At 37.9% G+C, this 19,142-nt stretch overlaps 1 protein-coding gene across 5 annotated transcripts in view; it reads left to right on the top strand.

The window, feature by feature from the left end:
• Window positions 1-19,142, top strand: part of TANC2 (tetratricopeptide repeat, ankyrin repeat and coiled-coil containing 2) — a 305,743-nt gene that overhangs the window by 23,651 nt on the left and 262,950 nt on the right. For all 5 annotated transcript variants that reach the window (XM_058675310.1, XM_058675313.1, XM_058675311.1 and 2 more), the window contains exon 2: window positions 15,996-16,085. In XM_058675310.1, the coding sequence (XP_058531293.1) occupies window positions 16,019-16,085 (67 nt within the window). In that variant the 5' untranslated portion in view covers window positions 15,996-16,018. The remainder of the gene's footprint in view (window positions 1-15,995; window positions 16,086-19,142) is intronic.

The raw sequence follows: 19,142 nt of genomic DNA, 5'->3' as shown, positions 1-19,142 counted from the left end.
CTTGCTTATTCTTACTACCAGAAATAGTGCTTGGCTCATAGTAGATAATTAATAATTACTTATTAAATGACTTAATTAGTCATCCATGGAATTCTGAGACTTTTTAATCTTACAGCTTAAATTTTTGTTTTCAACTTGGAACATTGGTTCTCAAACTTCAGCATGCTTTGTAGGTGCTCAGAGGGTGTGCTAAGGCAGATTATGGACCCACTTCCAGTTTCTGATTTGACTGACCTAACTCGGGTTAGATAATTTACATTTTGTGAAATTCTTGCTGCTGCCCCAGAGACCACACGTGAGAACTCACTCTCTTCTGACTTTACTTCTCTTCTATCTTTGATTTCCCGTTCCAGATCTTTCAGAATCTCTCAAACTGAATTTCCTGAATCTGTCTTTTGGGGTTCTTATCTGTATTTCCATTGCTTCTATTTTAGAATATTTTATGCATTTGACACCCTGAAATAGAAATGTACTTTTTAGTAGTGACCGTTTCTCTTGAAACTTTTTTAAAATTTGGAAATCAAGATTTTTTTAGTTTCAGAAACACTTTTGTGCGCTTTAACCTGTCCTCTTTAATAATTTTCTTGTTACTGCTAAGATTTTCATCTGCTTTTTTTCCATTGTGCTTTATTCTCTTATTAGCCACCTACAGTGGATTTTCTCCCTCAAACTATGATACAAAATTTGCTCTCCCTTTAGACCACTGTGTTTTTTAAGTGGCTTTTTAGTCTTCCCTTGCTGCTCTTTTGGTTCCTTTAAGCTAGACTTTTGTGTATTCAAAAGTTACGGGCTAGCAGTAAATGAAATCTGAGTTTTTGTTTTTCTTCAAAAACAGAGCTAGGGCCAGGGAATCAAGGCCAGGCATTCTAGTGTGGGATGTGGGAATCTTAACCAGTAGGCTGGATACCTACTCCTGAGTATTAATTTTTCTGTTTATGTTTCTAATGTTTTCCTTCTGTATTTCACCTCTTTACAAGGCCCTTCTTCCACTTTAGATTTGGAAATAGTTTATATTGTTTCTAGAGCTTATATTGTGCCTTAATTTTAAGGATAGCTTGCTAGACTATCAGCTACAGCACCTGTTAGTGATTCTTCATTTTAATACCACTGTTGGTTATTTCTATAAAATGAAAGTTTCCAGAACATCAAGTACAAAAATGGTAGAGTTGTTTTAGTAGATTTACAGGACTAGCAACAAGAAGGAAAGAAGGGGAAACCTAAATGAGGACTTGGGGTAGTTCATAAAGCAAAAGAGTTAAAGAGAAAAATGTTTCCTTGGGTGGTAGAAGGGAAACTGCCAAGTATAGGTGACTTAAGTTTGAGGTTTAAGTGGGTAAACTTAAAACTTTACTCTTAAGGCTTTTTTAAAAAATTAGATATTTATTTATTTGTTTATTGCAAGTCAGAGTTGCATAGAGAGAGGGAAAGGCAGGGAGAGAGAGAGAGCTTCTGTCCACTGGTTCACTCCCTTGGATGGGCTCAGTGACCAGGACTGAAGTGATCTTGGTGGTATTTTTTTTTTTTTTGACCATCGTCTTGTAAATTTTTTTCTTTATTGCCAGAGTTATTTTATTTAAGAAAGATGTATCTGCTCCCCAGTCTTGAGCAGATCTGTTGTTACTGCTCCATTTTACATTTTACGTCAACTGAAATAGGAATCCTTCGTTCTGCTTGTTTGCTCTCTCTTCTCCTGTCCTCCTTCTTTGGATCTTTATCTTCCATTTCATTTTTGATAGCTGTCTCAAATTAATACGGTTCATCCTGCAGCATGTAAGGCAGTACTTGCATTTTGTAATGTGGATATGTTATAAATATTAGTGAATGAACATAGACGTTATAATAATAGACTGTTCACCAGTTGCATTTTTTATTTCTTTCTGCCTCATCAAAGATGCCTTTCTTGATTAAAGCTCTTCATTCTTTGATCCTTAACTGATGGAATATTTATCTTAATGAATATAAGGATAATACTCAATTTTTAATACAAGTATGCGTATGTATGTGTTTGACTGTGTTGACATCCCAACATTTCATTGCTTTCCTGATGAATAATTTAACACTATTGATGAATAATTTAACACATTTTTGTGTAATAATTGCCTTTACTAATATGGGTATTAGATTCATTTTAAGTTACTTTTACATATTAAGAATTGCAGGTAGCGGAAATCTAAAGGTAGTGGATTAATCAACTATTTTTTTATTAATTTGTTTTCAGATATTAGAAATGTGGTCTCAGGAAGTACAGGGTTTATGGCGTTTTCACAGTGCTGTCAGTCAGGAACCTGACTCTTTCTGTTTGTGGTGCCTTTGACCCTGTGATTTAAAGATAGCTATTTCCTTTCCAGACATCTAGGTTTTTTTTCATCAGCAAAACAGTAGCTTCTTTGGAGCCTAGCCCACAAGCCTTGTATTTGTCTCATTAGTTGTGACTGGATCACATGGTAACCATAGGATACAAGGTAGCCTGAGAAGTTGATATAGTAGGTCCATTATTGCCTAAACCAAAATAAGTATTCTTTTTTTTAAGATTTATTTTATTTTTATTGCAAAGTCAGACATACTGAGAGAGGAGGAGAGACAGAGAGGAAGATCTTCCATCCGATGATTCACTTCCCAAGTGAGCACAATGGTCAGAACAGCCAATCCAAAGCCAGGAGCAGGAGCCTCTTCGTCCAGGTCCTCCTACGCGGGTGCAGGGTCCCAAGACTTTGGGCCGTCCTCGACTGCTTTCCCAGGCCACAAGCAGGGAACTGGATGTGAAGCAGGCTGCTGGAGCTAGAACTAGCACCTGTAAGGGATTCCGGCTTGTGCAAAGTGATGACTTTAGCCGCTAGGCTGTCGTGCCTGGCCCTAGTATTCTTTTCATAAGGACGAGTAGGAATTTTGTATAGGTAGCTGAGTAGTTGATGGTGGGCAGTCATCTCTGTACCTTAAGCTAACCCTGTGAGTCAGATATCACATGTTCATGTCTCAGAAAAACCGGGGATCAGAGAGGCTAACTTCCAGAGATTCATATAGCTGGTGTTGATAGAACAGCGACAGTTACATAGGTGAACTATTCTGAAAGCTCATAGTCTTTTCATTGCATTATGAGTATACGCTCTCTTTATCTACTTAGCAGTCTGATTTAAGAAAACGTATCTAAAATATTTTCATATAATTTTTTGTAATAGGTCATTTGCATAAAAAATTATGGTGAATACCAGACAATTCCTGATGCTTATTCTTTTGACTGTAAGAATGAAGAGCCCATTGTAGGCTAGAGTCAAGATATTGGAGAATGGTGTGACTAATCAGAGAATTGTCACAAGTAGCTTTATAGGGTCTGTGATAGACTTCCAGTTAAAATAGAATAGGATAGTTTTCACCTGAGATTGTCATAAAGCAAACCATTTCAGGTTTCTTTCACTGAGCTGACCACTATTTTATAACTTAGCAATTACATGCTTATATATGAATACTCCTTACATGATTGGCTAAAAGCCATAATGTATCAAAGGCATCAATTTGATATTCTGATAGGTGGTCTTATTAAAAATAAGTTTTTCTTTTGGAGGTTGTCATTGTGGTACAGTAGATTAAACCGCCGTATGTGATGCTCACCTCCCATTTCAGAGAACTGATGCATGACCCAATTATTCTGCTTCCTACCCATCTCCCTGCTAATATGCTTGGAAAGCACCAGATGAAGACTCAAGAACTTGAGTCCTTGACACCCAAGTATTTGAGCTTCTAGCTTCAGTCTGGTTGCCCCTGATTTTCACAGCTATCTAGGGAGTGAACAAGTATTGCCAGCTCTTGCTGTTGGGTACAGCAACCTAACCCAACCTGTCCCACTCCCAGCCCCCATGTGAACTGGAAGATGTTGTAGTCCAACTGGGTCTGGCCTGCATCCCGTCCTGCTTCTCATTTGTGCCAGTGTGGGATTGATTGTGCCTGGCCTGTCCCCACACCCAGGTCTCACGTATGCCAGTGGGTGCTGCAGCCCAGCCTCATGTGGCCTACTCACAGCCATGGCTCTTTTACTCACCAGAGGGAGCTACAGCCCAGCAGGGGAGTTTCCCAAATTTCTTTACCTTGCCCGCTCCTAGTCCTGGGTGTCCCATGTGCTGAATGTTTTTGTTATGAAAGAGTATTGCCTTTTTTCAAAAATTTTCCCTCGGTTGAGGCAATCATAAAGGTCTTTGTTATTTTTTTCTGTTAAACTTAGATTTTGGTTTTCTATAATCAGCCAAACATATTTCTGTATTCATTTGTAAGTTCTTTAGTTTCAGAAAATTCATCTAGGATATAATCATTCACAAAGTTATTAGTCTGAGCTTTCCCAAATATGATAAATTTCACCTTCATAGTTAGTCTGGAATGCTGCTGTCTTGTTTTGTGTTTATCTTGTAATAATTATGATTCTAAGGCCCGGTGCCGTAGTCTAGCGGCTAAAGTCCTCAACTCGATTGCACCAGGATCCCATATGGGCACCAGTTCTAATCCCGGCAGTTCCACTTCCCATCCAGCTCCTGCTTGTGGCCTGAGAAAGCAGTTGAGGACGGCCCAAAGCCTTGGGACCCTGCACCCACGTGGGAGACCCGGAAAGAAGTTCCTGGCTCCTGGCTTTGGCTCTGCGCAGCACTGGCCGTTGCAGTCACTTGAGGAGTGAATCAATGGATAGAAGATCCTCCTCTGTCTCTTCTCTCTGTATATCTGACTTTGCAATAAAAATAAATAGATCTTTAAAAAATAATTATGATTCTAATTGTGGAATTATTTCTGACATTTTGAGCAGAAAATGAAAATTCTTGTATTCTCAGCTGTGCTCCATGAGAGTTTAAAAAACAAAATGAAGCAAAGGCGCAAGAACACTGGTGTAGCCAGTTTCTCTTGTTACATCTTCTTGTTTTGGGCAAAGCAGTGAAAAAATTGAAGAAGGATATAATAGTTGTCATTTGTTTAATTATTGTTTTATTCTTTTAGATAAATTCAGCACATTTCCATTTTCTTCTTTTTTTCCTGTCTTTTATGGATGCATTGTAGAATAATAAGGCATTGTTTTCAGTAACTTCTGTAAATCCTGCTATCTTGTTGGCCAGCTCACATCATCATTTGATAGAATAATCTGCAGAGTTTTTATTGATGTTATCAACTGGTTGGTCTGAAGTGGGCAGACTAAGACATGCTGACCCTCAGTCTATTGCCATACAAGGATCCAGACTTTGGAATAAACTCATGATTCACTCAATTGTAAATATATTTGGCCAGGACTACTTGTGGTAAAATATTTGATTGCGTTAAAATTCAGGAATTAGTCAATTTAGCTGAGGGAGGGTGTTAAGATGAAGAGAATTTAGGTCGTCTAAATTCATCTAAATACATTTCAGTATTAGCCACTTAGTGATGAGGGCAATTTAGATGCTCTCTAAAAAGGCTTCGAAGGAATGGAAAGGGAGGTAGTCTGTGACTTGTTCATAGCTTTTTCTTTTGAACATTCACAATTTGGGAAGTTTTTGTCTGTGGACCCTACCACCAGTTTCTTTCTTTATTCCATATGCTCACTATCAATTGTTGTACATTCCTTCTTGTGCTTGCCAGTTTGAATGAAATTGCATAGTTAAACATTTTTTTTTCTGTGAGTTTATTCATCATGAAATAATATCTTCCAACTTTACTGAAGTATCTGACTGATTACATCCATGTTTAGGCATATTCATGGGCACAATTTTGGACAAAAAGAATATTTTTTTTTTTTTTTGTTGCTAATATATTTTATTCATGCACTCTTCTTACAATAGAAGGTTTCCTGCTTGACATTTCTTAGACACATCACTCACGATCCCACACTTAGTCTTTGAATGGGTGCAAAATACAATGCCAGGGGGGAAGGGACAAAAAGAATATTAAAGTACTGAATAGCCTCATTGGAAAAGGACTCATAGAAATATTCCAAGGTAAACTGTTCCTTCCATATCTCTAACATGTGAGAGATTGCATGGCATTTATTAGGTGAAGGTTGGGTACGTTACTGTCTGCTAGCTCTGGGTATTAGGCATATGGACATCATATTTCACTACCATTATTTTCTCCTTAAAAAGAAGTTTATAAATAGAATTCCAAGTTCTTGAGCATCAACATCACGGTGACAAGAGGGTCTGAAATAAAGGTTGGAATTTAAACTGTTAAATGCACTGCAAAATATATCTCTAAGAAAAAAATTTTAATTCTAATTGATTTTTAAAGATTTACTTATTTTTGTTGGAAAAGGCAGATTTACAGAGAGAGGGAGATCTTCCATCTGCCGGACATGTATTAACTATTCAGCATCTTTCCCTTTGTAATCGTGTGTTATAAAATGATTTACTACTTCATTCAAACATTTCTATCATTCCTGCATTATTAACCACTGCATCCATTTCTGTAGTGTTTAAGTTTTTCTTTGAAAGATTTACTGAATTTATATGTGTTTTCCCTAAGAAGCTTGTTTGAAGAGAGGCAGGCTGTAAATTGATAAATGCAAGAAAATAGGTAACATTTGCTTTACATATTTATAGCTTAACATTTGGTAATTACACCAGTACATTTGAAATTGAGAGGTCATTGAAAGTAATATCCAAGAGAGAGTTTGTTGGTTATCTGGGCGGGTAAGGAAGATGGACTTCTGTAATCTATCATTTGGATCAATTTGTACTATCATTTATGCAGTTAGAGGTCAACAGATAATACCTTAGCTTATTCATTTTTCTTATTTTTTTATTTGAAGCCTTTCCTATTAGTTAATCAGTTTCAATGTCAAAAATTACATTTCTTGGAGTCCTTTCCTTGCTTGAAACCTCTCCTGTTGCTATGGCAAGAGATCTCTTCCTTTCTTAAATCTCAAGTTTTTCTTCTCCTGCAGCCCCATCCTGTCGCTATGGCAGGAGACTTCTATTTCATTCTCTGAAATAAATCTGTTTGTACACACACACACACACACACACACAAAAAGAAAGAAAGAAAGAAGGAAGGGAGGGAGGCAGAGAGGGACGGTTTCTTTTCATTTGAAAGAGATTTTACAGAGAGGTGAGAGAGAGATATCTATCCGCTAGCTCACTCTCCACATGGTCATAGTGGCCAGAGCTGAGCGGATTTGAGCCCAGGAGCCAGGAGCTTCTCTGGGTCCCCCACATGGATGCAGGAGCCCAAGGCTTTGGGCTATCCTCCACTGCTTTCCCAGGGATGGAAAGTAGAGCCACCGGGGCATGAACCAGAACCCACATGGGATGCTCGTGCCACAGGGTGGGGAGTTAGCTTTCTGTGCCACCAACCAACGTTCAAAAAAAGAAAAAAGACTTTAGAAAACACCAACAGAATGAAAAATTAAAAGGACTGCCATGACTATCAAAATAGTGCAGAAGTACTTAATTGAGAGATACCTGGGGTTAGGGAAGCAGGGTTGTGTGGTTGTCTTCTTGGAGCTGTACCTGTGAAACATAAGATATGTTCTCATATTAATAAAATGCAAAGAATAGAGAAATCAATACTTTTTTAGCATTTTTAGAACAGGTATCATAAACATAAAAGTTTAGGGATCATGTAGTAACATAATGTTCAAATAATTAAATATAAATATACAACAGTTAGAAATGATTTGGGCCTCTGAATGACTTATTTTTTTCCTGTCCGGAGATTCACTTCCCAGGAGTTTATTAATGATTTCTCTTGAGAGAGCTAGTATTTTAAAATTTGGATGTACAAATTAAATGAAGTTTTGGCTTGTAGTATTGCTCATTGGATCAAACCTTATCCCATTTATCTTCAATGTGTGAAGTTTCTATATTAATATTTTATCTTAATACATTTTCTGTTGGTATGTTAACTTGAGCAGGAAAGTCATTTTATCAAGTTGTAATGTGACATGGATAATTAGTTTTAAATAATTATTTTATGTTTTATTTCATTCTTTACACATTTCCAACATTTTAATAAGATGTTTTAGGTCTAACAAGGACAGTTTATACTTCAAAAAGTAATGAGTATAATTTATTTTCCCTTCAAAAATTTTTACTTGAGTTTAGCATGTTACCTTGCCTTTTTTTTTTTTTTAAAAAAAGATTTATTTATTTTATTACAAAGTCAGATATACAGAGAGGAGGAGAGACAGAGAGGAAGATCTTCCATCCGATGATTCACTCCCCGAGTGAGCCGCAACGGGCCGGTGCTGTGCCGATCCGATGCCGGGAACCAGGAACCTCTTCCAGGTCTCCCACGCGGGTGCAGGGTCCCAATGCATTGGGCCGTCCTCGACTGCTTTCCCAGGTCACAAGCAGGGAGCTGGATAGGAAGTGGAGCTGCCGGGATTAGAACCGGCGCCCATATGGGATCCTGGTGTGTTCAAGGTGAGGACCTTAACCGCTAGGCCACGCTGCTGGGCCCTACCTTGCCTTTTAGATATGTGATTTTTCTTTTTAAAATTGTTGTTTATTTACTTGAAAAGCAGAGTGGTGGTGGATGGAGTGTGGGTTAATCTTCCCAGACTGGTTCCCATCCCACATGGCTGTCTTGCATCTGTGACTGGGTCAGACTGAGGCCAGGAGCCAGAAACTCCATTCTGTTCTCTGTCATGACTGACAGCAGACCAAGTACTTCAGGCTCCATCCGTAGCCTCTTAGATGTCGCAACAGGAAGCTGAATCAGAAAGAAGCAGACGAGTTGGGACTTGAACTCTAATAGGAGACCCAAACCCTGTGTGTTGTGAGAGTATCTGGGACCCAAGTTTCTAGGCTGTGTTTTTTTGTTGTTGCTTGTTTGTTTGTTTGTTTTAATCTCTGCTGTGATATTTGTTCTTTCTTTCCATCTCTTAACTTTGCTCTGATACATTGTTGGGGAGCCAGTGTGGTGGCATGGTGCATACAGGTGTTGCCTGCAGTGCTGTCATCCTATATGGCTACCTGTTGTCCTGTCTGCTCCCCCCTCTGATCCCACTCCCATCTAATAGCCTGGGGAAAGCAGCAGGTGACCTAAGTGCTTGGGCCCCTGATGCAAAGGCTGTGATCTGGTCAAAGCTTCTGTCTCCTGGCTCTAGCCAGACCCGGTCCTGCCTGGCTGTTGTGGCCATCTGGGAAGTAAGCCAGCAGATAAAAGATCTCTTCCTCTCTCTGTCATTTCATTCTAACTTTCAAACAAAGAAATAAATACTTTTAAAAAAATGCCTTTTAGGTTGCTTGTTTGATATCCTTCTATTTTGCTTATTTTTGATGTAGAACCTTATTTCTATAAACTCTCCTACTAGTGTTGCTTTTCCTGTATCCTGTAAGTTTTGGTATATTGTGTTTTTGTTTTCAATAGTTTTAAGGAGTTTTAAATTTTCTTGTTTCATTTCTTCATTGTTCATTCAGGAGCATATTGTTTAATCTCCTTGAATTTGTATAAACATTTTTCTTTTGTTGTTGGTTTCAAGTTTTCTTCTGTTATGTTCAGAAGAAATGTACAGGCTTCACTTGTGGCGGCTTTACCTGCTATGAGATTACACTGGCCCTGGAAGTCACCTTTTTGTTTTTGTACAACAACTAAAAAAATAGTTTTACCATATTTGAAAGGCAGAGGGGGAGGAGGAAGGAGAGAGGGTGAGTGAGAGAGGGAGGGAGAAAGAGTGAGAAAAATCTTCTAGCTGCCGGTTTATTTCCCAAATGCGCACAACAGCTAAGACTGAGCCAGGCAAATGTTGGCTGCTGGCAACTCTATCTGGGTCATCCATGTGAGTGGCAGGGTCTGACGTGTTTGAGTTAGCACTAGCTGCTTCCCAGGCTGTGCTCTAAGAGGGAACTGGAATTGGAAGTGGAGGCACATCTCCCCACTCCAGTGGGGATGCAGGCGTCCTGACTAGCGACTTACCCACTTCACCAGACACTGGTCTCTTTGCCTTCGGAACTTGGAATGTATCATTCCATTCCATCTTGGCCTGTAAGGTGTATGTTGAAATGCACTGGAGTCTAATGGGAATGCCTTAAGATTCATGGGGTGATTTTTTTTTTCCCAATTTGTAGAATTTACTCTTTGCTATAGTTTTGAGATTTTCGTGATAATGTGTTGCTCTGAGAGGTTTTTTTTTCCTGGTTATGTCTATTTGGGATGCGGTATGCCTCCTGTATTTACGCCCATATCATTCTTCAGACTAAGGAATTTTTCAGTGATTGTATGTTTGAATAGATGTTCTAAGCCTCTATTTATTCCTCTCTTTGCCAGGAGGAATTCCCGCAATTCATATACTTGTTTGTTTAATGATATCTAGAAATTCTTAGAGGCTATTTGTATTCTTTTTTCTTTCTCTGGTTTAGACTAGTTCAAAGCACCTGTCTTCAATTCAGATATTCTGTTGAGGGCTTGCAAGCATGTTTTGATTTGACTTACTTACTTCTTCATTTCCATGATTTGTTTGCTGCTTTTTCAAAATTTCCATTCATTTACTGAATTTCTCATACACATCATGTATTGTTTTCTTGCTCATCTTATCAGTTTTCTCTTTGAGATCCTTATAATAGTCCTTTTGAATTCTTTGTCGGTCATGTCATCAACCTTTTTTCTTTGAAGTCTGTTACTAGAGCATTTTTGTGTCCTCTGGGGAGTTCTTATTGCCCTGCTTTTTAATGTATCCTATATTCTTTTGTCAATAGTTTTATCTGTGGGTGGTTAGTTTATTCTGTTACATTTAATGTATTCTTCACATGTTGATTTGATCATCTATTTTGGTTTTGAGCCTTCCGCTTCAATTGATGGTAGTGGTACTGGGAGTGTTGGGTTCAGAGGGTGCTCTGAGACACCACAGGGAAGTGTGTCTTGGTAACAGCCCATGGGCCATTGGTACTAGTCCTCAGTCCACTGTGACTGGGGTTGTTGGGGCACCTTTCTGGAGTCCTGGAGAATTCGCTCAGGTCCCTGTGTTAGGAACAGGCTCGAATTCCAGCAGGGGTGTACATTTCTCTGTGTTGCTAGTCCGATTTTTCCATGCAGTGTCTTGATGCCTACCTGTCTTTTCTTTCCATAAGTAGACTAGAGTTGGGGAAGGAATGGAGTGAACAGATCTGTGGCTCTCTACACTAATGCTAGATCTTGTCCAGAACTGCTAGTAATGGATAACCAGGACTTTGCCATGGACTGCATACTGCTTCAGTGAGCTTGCAGTCAAAGGCTGCTCTAACCAACCATAGTTGATTCTGGCCAGGATATAAGCCTAATTGATCAAGGTCATGGCTCTCCCACTTGGGGCCTTTGGAAGGTCTGGGAATTCCATCTGCAGGCAGTAACATATTTTTTAAAACTTTTTCTCATCTGATTTGATAGATGAAGTGTTCAAATGGTGTTTTGTAGAGAAATCCCTGAAGGAAATTGCTCAGTTACCAACTTTGGATAATGAAGTTCCATATTTTCATTGTCATTTCTTGCAGATATTATAAAATTTTTCACTGTAATTCATTTACTTAATTTTTTGTTTGGGCCCTGGCATGGTAGACTAGAGGCTAACGTCCCTGCTTTGCACACATTAGAATCCCATATGGACACCGGTTCTAATTCCAGTGGCCCTGCTTCCCATCCAGCTCCCTGCTTGTGGCCTGGGAAAGCAGTCAAGGATGGCCCAAAGCCTTGGGACCCTGCACCCCCATGGGAAACCTGAAGGAGGCTTGTGGTTTCAGATCGGTGGAGCTCCGATTCACAGCTGCTTGGGGAGTGAATCAATGGATAGAAGATCCTCCTCTGTCTCTTCTTTCTGTTTATCTGACTTTCCAATAAAAATAAAATAAATCTTTTAAACTTGTTTTAAATTTAGGATTTATTTATTTCTTGAAAGGCAGAGTTATGGGGTGTGGTGGGGTAGAACAAGAGAGTATACTTTATTTGCTCACTCTAAATGTTTGCAACAGCAAGGACCGGGCCAAGGTGAACCTAGGACCTGAAACTCCAAAAAGGCGTCCCATGTATGTGTTAGGAGTTCAAATAACTGGGTCTTCTACTGCTAACCAAAGAACAGTAGTAAGGATCGGAAGTAGAAGAGCTTGGGTTCAACTGAGTGCCTATGTAGGCTGCCCACGTCGCAGGTAGCTGCTTGACTTGCTATGCCACAATGCCAGCCCCAATGTTGTTTTGTATTTTACTTTTTTGAATTCATGAGTTGTTATTTAGAACTGTATCACTTGATATTCAAGCAACAGGAAGATTTCAGTCCTATGAAGTTTGTGGAGATTTGCTTTATCACCCAGCATATGGTTCATTTTGCTGTATGTTTTGTATATTCTATTTTTATGTGGAAGAAATTGTCTAGTGGCTAAATGTGAGTTTCAAATCTTTATATCTTAGTAGGGTTTTTTGTTTGTTTGTTTGTTTGTTTGCCTGCTGATCTTGTACTGATTAACAAAGATGTGTTAGTGTTCCTTGTGATTGTAGATTTATCTGTTCCCTAATGGTCTTGTATACTACTACTTTATGCTTTTTCAACTTTGTTAGACTCACCCAGACTGATATCTTCTTGTTGATATGGCTTTTAAATTGTATTTATTTGTTTGGAAGGTGATGAGAAGGGCAAGGGGCAGTCCCTGCCATTATGCTTGTTCACTTTTCCAGTGTTCACAGCATGTGCAGATGGGCCGTGCTGAAGCCAGGAGCCCGGACCTCCATCTGGGTCTCCCACAGGAGTGTCAGGGACCCCGCTGTGTCGGCTGTCACCTCCCACCTCGCAGAGTGTGCAGTTACAGGAGGCGCAAATCAAGAGCAGATCCAGGATTTCATCTCAGGTGTTCTAATTTGGGTTTTGGACACCAAATGTTGCCTTAACCTTAGGCCAAGTGGATCCCTCAGCATGAGTTTCTATTTAAGAAATGAGTTCAAGTGTGTGTTGACTAATTTTGGCATAGCTATGCTATCTTCCTTTTCATTTTTGCTTATTCATGTGTTTGAGAAGCAGAGAGAGAGTGACGAAGTTTGCCTCTTGCCATTCACTACCTCACTCCCCTAATGTCTGCAAAAGCTGGGAACTCAATTTAAGTCCTCCATATGGGTTGCCCAGACCCAAATATCTAAGCCTTCAACCACTGCTTTCCATTGTCTAAATTAGCGGGAAGCTGGAATTAGGAGCAGAGTTGAAAAGCAAACCCACTGTTGTTACATGGAATGGGGCACCCCCACTGGCTGCTAACAGTAACAGCTAGGCGAAAACCTGCCCTGCCAGCTTTGTCTTAGCAGGTCTTTGCATTAGTCTTAGCAGGTCTTTCTCCATTAGTCTACATTTGGTTTTTCTATGTCTGTATATACTCTTAAACTGTATTTAACATAATGAATTTAATTTCTGTCATCTTAGTGTGTGTGATATAGTTTATCTATATGTGCTCTTCTTGTACTGCCTTTGTGATTTAGTTAAATATTTTAAATCATTCTTTTTATTTTCTCATGTAACTTTTAATGGATATTTTCAGTTATACACGAATGTGATTTTAAGATAGTGAAATTTAATATAAAAATGTTTAATATCTGCTATTCCTGGACAATGGATATGTTAAAAACTTTATTTTATACCTCTCTTTACACTTCTAAAGTTATTTTTACTGCAGTTATTTATTTCTACATAGCATCACATTTACTTTTTGTGTGGCTTTTCATTTTTTCTATTCCACATTCTTGCCTAGTGTCATTTTCTTTCTCTTAGGAAGGATTTCTTTTACTAATGAATTCTTTGTTACAATTATTTTCATTTTTCAAAGATATTTTTATTTAATAATAGATTTTTGGGTCATCTTTTTATTCTCAAAATTAGTTACCTTTAGATTTGTTAATTTTAATTTTTTAAAGGTTTATTTTACTTTTATTTGAAAGGCAGTTACTTACCCAGAAAGACATCTTCTATCTGCTTGTTTACTCCTCAAATAGCTGCAGTGGCCAGAGCTAGCCAGACTGAGGCCAGGAGCATGGAGCTTTCTCCAGATCTCCCATGTGGATGCAGGGTCCCCAGAAACTTGAGCCATTCTCTGCTGCTTTTGCAGGCCATGAACAGTGAGCTGGATTGGAAGTGGAGCAGCCAGGACATGAACTGATGCCCATATGGAATGCCAGTTGCACAAGTAGAAGCTTAGTCTACAGTGCTGGCCCTGAGTAATAGATTAAAAAAGAAAGGATTTATTTTATTTACTAGAAAGTTAGAGATACAGAGAGAAGGAGAGACAGTGAGAGACACAGAGAGAGATATCTCCCATCTACGGTTTCTCTCCCCAAATAGCCACAACAGTTGAAGCCGGCCCAGATCAAAACCAGGAGCCAGGAACTTCTTCCCAGGACCAACACTTTCAGGCTGTTTTTCTCTGCTTCCCAGGCACATAAGCAAGGAGCTAGATCAAAAGTGAAGCAGCCAGTGCTTGAATAGGCATCCATATAGGATGTTGGGGTATCAGTTGTGGCTTAACCAGTTAAGCCACATTGCTGGGCAAAATAATTTTCTTGATAGTCACATATCAGTTTTTAAAAAGTCACTCCATTGTCTATTGATGGTTGTTCCTTTAAATGCGTTCACTTTTTGTATAGGTTTTTTTTTTCATAAAATATGTATATGAATTTGAATTAACATTTAACAGACTAAATACAGTTATAAGAATACAGTGACTTTCTCTCTCTTGCCTTGTTGTCCCCATCCTCCCTCCTTCTCACTACCTGTCTTTTTATTTTAACTTTTGAATTTCTTGGTTTTTAATGTTTACCAGTTTGGCTATCTTTTTCTTTGTGCTTATATTCTGCCTATGTTTTACAGGTTTCTTAAAAATGTGGCTTCACATCTTTCATTAATGATAGAAAATTATTGTTTCTGTCACTTCAAGTGGATTCTTCCCAATTTTCTTACTGCTTCTGAAAATATTAAATATATTTTAGAATTTCTCTGTGGGTTCCATAAGCCACTGATATTCTTTTCAATATCTTTTGGTCTTCTCATTTTGTGCTTTGATTTAGATTTTGTTTCTGGGCCTGCATTCCATTTCATGTTTGCTCTGTGTAATCCGTTGGGCACAGCAAGTACTGACAACACATTTGATGAACTTTGGTTATGAAGAAGATCAACAATGTAGGAATAGAAACTGGATCACAGGGGACTAAAAAGAAGGGCTTTGTTATTGGTCAGGACATACTAAGATTTGTTAGACTGTTTCAGTAGAGAGACAAAATTTTAACTGTAGAGAGGAAAATAATTATTTAAAATAAATCTCTTTTAAATGTGCTTATATAAATTGGTGTTGTGGTACAGTGGGTTAAAACATTGCTTGTGACTCTGGCAGCCAGCAGGGCTCCTGTTTGAGCTCTGTTTCTGACCTAGCTCCCCGTTAACGCTCCTGGGCAGTAAATAGCGGCTCAGGTGCTTGTTTAGGCTCCTGCACCCACACTGGAGAGCTGGATTGAGTTTTAGGCTCCTGGCTTCAGTCTGCCCCAGCACTAGCCATTTGTGGAGTGTGTCTCTCCTTTTACCTTTTTAAATCCTTTTAAATACACAATATTTTAAAAAACATGTCTTTGAAAAAGTGATAAAGAATGTAATCCACAGCATAGTTGCAAGGGTTCTCCCTTTAAGAGACCAGGACAGAGGGAGTACGTGATGCATGCCCGGCAGTAGTCTTCTGAGATGGAACTGTGACTTGCCAAGGACAGTCCGGACACAGGCTTCACATTCCAGAATCTCTCACTCTCTCTCTCTCACACACACACACACACACACACCCCATGAAGGAGAACTATGTGGAGAGAATGTGGATGAAGAATGGAAGTGGATGGTAAACTGCATTTATAACTGCTTAATTCTGGTTTATGTTTTGGAATATCCTGAGTGATAACTGCTTTTATTTCCAGAAGTACTGACAGTATTACAATGCAATATTAAGGAACAAGTTGAATGCTTATTTTTTTGGTAATACAGTTAAGTTTTTGTATGATCTATTTAAATAGCTAATTATTTATACATTGACTATCAAATTTTATCTAACATGTTTTTAATTTTTGTCTTACAGTTTTGTGCTGATCTAGCACAAACATGTTTCGGAATAGTCTCAAGATGCTTCTTACTGGTGGGAAATCAAGTCGTAAAAACAGGTCAAGTGGTAAGTGATGGCTGAATTTATTCAGAAATCTAATATAATGATGTAATACTCTTTATATTATTAAATGGTTTTTTTTTAAGAAAGGCTAATGAAAGCTATCGTATATTTTAAGGAACAAGGAATACTTGGATACTTGCAAGGAACAGTCATGTGAAGGAAGACTTTGTCAAAGAAAAATAATTATTCTAAAAAATAAGAGCAGTGTTTGAACATCTCTTTAAAAAAACTTCTGTAAGAACATTTACTTAAAAAATTAATATGTGAAAGTGTTGCAGTTCTCAGTCCTCTTTGGGGAGGGACTCTATCAAGATAGGAACTATCTCCAAAGGTCTGTGAATAGAAAGTAAAACTCATTCTGTAACTTCAGTATTTTTACAGCCATTACAGTAAAGCTTATGGATTTTGGAAGTTTTGTTTCATTTTTAGGAACAAGGATTTGTCTCAGGCTTTGTTAAAATATAATTATTCTACATTCACAAGCTGATTTGCCCCTAATCAAAGCATTCAACAAGTAAAAAGTAAGAAACTGCAGAGCATAAACATGGCAATCATATCTCAAATTGACCATTTCATTCCTGTACCTTCTTGTGTGTATTCTATGTTAGCTACTGTATATCATCAGAGGAAACGTGATGTTTGTCTTTTTGAGACTGGCTTATTTCACTGCACATAATCATTTCTAGTTGCATCCATTTTGCTGCTAAAGATAGAGTTACGTTCATTTTATTGCTGAGTAATATCCCAGAGTGTATGTATACCACAGTTTCTTTATCCAGTCACTAGTTGATGGATGTCTGGGTTGATTCCGTCTTTAGTGCTGTGAATTGAGCTGCGATAGAGATGGGCTACAAAGAAATTGCATATAATAACTTCATTTCGTTTGGGCAAATTGCCATGAGTGGGATGACTGGGTTATATGGTAGGTCTATCTTCAAATCTCTGAGGAATCTCCATACTGTCCCCCGTCATGGTTGCTCTAGTTCACATTAGGGTACTACCCCTTTTCCCACATTCTCACCAGCATGTATTGTTTTTTTATGTTTGAATGATAGTCATTCTAACTGGCGTGAGGTGATACTTCATTGTGGTTTGTATTTGCAATTCTCTGATGGCTAGTGATCCTGAGCATTTTTTCATGTGCCTGTTGGCCACTTGTCATCAGCCAAAAATATATCCACAATTACTGTGTTTCATAAACGAAAAGACTTACACATATACACTCATTTAATCTGTATAGCAGATGAGAGATGAAGTCCTTTTCAGGATTATTTCAACTTGTAAGAATAGAAGCTGTTGAATTCACACTGTATGCATATGATTATCACTGAATAAATGAGACAGTGAATAGAATTAAATCTAAACTCAGATCTGAAAACTGAATGTCTTTTCTTTGAAGTAGCAACTCAGATTTATAGTAAGTAACCAAGATTGATGACTTCTCATGGTAGAGTTTAGAGAAACTTTATTTTTAAAAAATTGTGTGCATTTTTTCCTCTGTTCTAACTTTTTTTCATAGAGCAATGTGAAATATAGGTTCTAGTTGTCTGTTTATAAGTCAGTTTGTCACTTTCTGGTATGTTTTATTTGAAAAATCATCCTATCATTATTAAAATGCAAACTAATATTAGCATTTTCTATGTACTTATGATTACTAAATATATGCTAATGTATAATAGTTATATATATTTGAAAATTTTCCATTAGCAGGAAACTTAAATCCAAAGTGGCCTGGAACTTGAGCCCAGGCAACTAATTAGGGATGCAGGCATTAAAGGTGGTGTTTTAATTGCTACACCAAACACCTGCCCATGTTAATTTAATTTGTGCTCCTGTAATCATGTGATAAAAGATTGCTCTATCTGTCCTTTTTTTTTTAAAGAGTTATTTATTTTACTTGAAAGCCAGAATTGTAGAGAGAAAGAAGGAGAGACAGAGATCTTCCATCTTCTGGTTCATTTCCCAAATGGCTGCCGGAGCTGGCCTGTCCAAAGCTGGGAGTCTGGAGTTTATTCTGTGTCTCCCACAAGAGTACAGGGTCCCAAGGGCTTGGGGCATCCTCTTCTGCTTTCCCAGGCCACTAGCCGGGTGCTGGATTGGAAGTGGAACAGCCAGGGCTAGGACTGGTTCCCATATGTGATACCAGCACCACAGGGTGGAGGATTAGCTTATTCCAAGTCTAGCATTAGGCTTCCTTTTAGCACTGCAGTACAGTAAGTAAGCCTGAAGATTTTTCTTCCTGATTGTTTACTTTTTTAGTTTGCTGCTTTCAAAATGTGCTGTTTCCATCTGTATTGAGGAGAAAGAAAATAGAAAAAATTATGTAGGGCTTATGCCATCAGTTCAAGCCCTTTTGTAACTAATTATCTCCAAGTAAAAAAATAAATTATCATTTTTTTTCATTTAGCTTATTCCTGTCTTCAACTTGTGCAAGATGCTTGAGATTTAAAATAGTGATTTATTAGTACTATTTGAAGATCCCCTAATGAAACTACTTTCATAAATTATTAACTCAATCTTATGTATTTTAAACAATAAAACTATTTAAAAGGATTAAACCATGTGAACTGGTTTAATTGCCTCAGATCAGTAACTTTAAAATTTGATTTATCTGAATATGTCACTTTTAATCTTAAATTTATAAATATGAGAATGTGTGATGAAGAAAATCATATTTGAGACGTAGATTCTCATTTCCAATAAAAAAGGATTTAAACAATGAGCTAAATATATGGTTTTGTTCTTAATGTTATGTTCTTCACACAGCATGTTTTGATACATAGTAATGCCTGCATGAAGACAAAATAATAAATTATTTTAGTACTGTCAAACTTTTCAGTAGAATATATCTAATATTTTTTCTTGGAGAAGTTTAAATGTTTCCAATAAAACACTTTTTCACAGATGTCACAGCTGTATTTGGCAGATTTGTGGTATTCTGCACTGTTTCCTCGCCTCCTCATTTATAATTTAATTATGCTTTTCTGTTTTCTCTGATTATGAGAATTTAGTGAAGAGTCATACAAATATTAGTGAAAAGTTAAAGAAATGGGTGAGATG

This window comes from Ochotona princeps, chromosome 17 (genome assembly GCF_030435755.1).
Source record: "Ochotona princeps isolate mOchPri1 chromosome 17, mOchPri1.hap1, whole genome shotgun sequence".
NCBI lineage: Eukaryota > Metazoa > Chordata > Mammalia > Lagomorpha > Ochotonidae > Ochotona > Ochotona princeps.
This window is presented reverse-complemented; position numbering and strand designations above follow the sequence as displayed.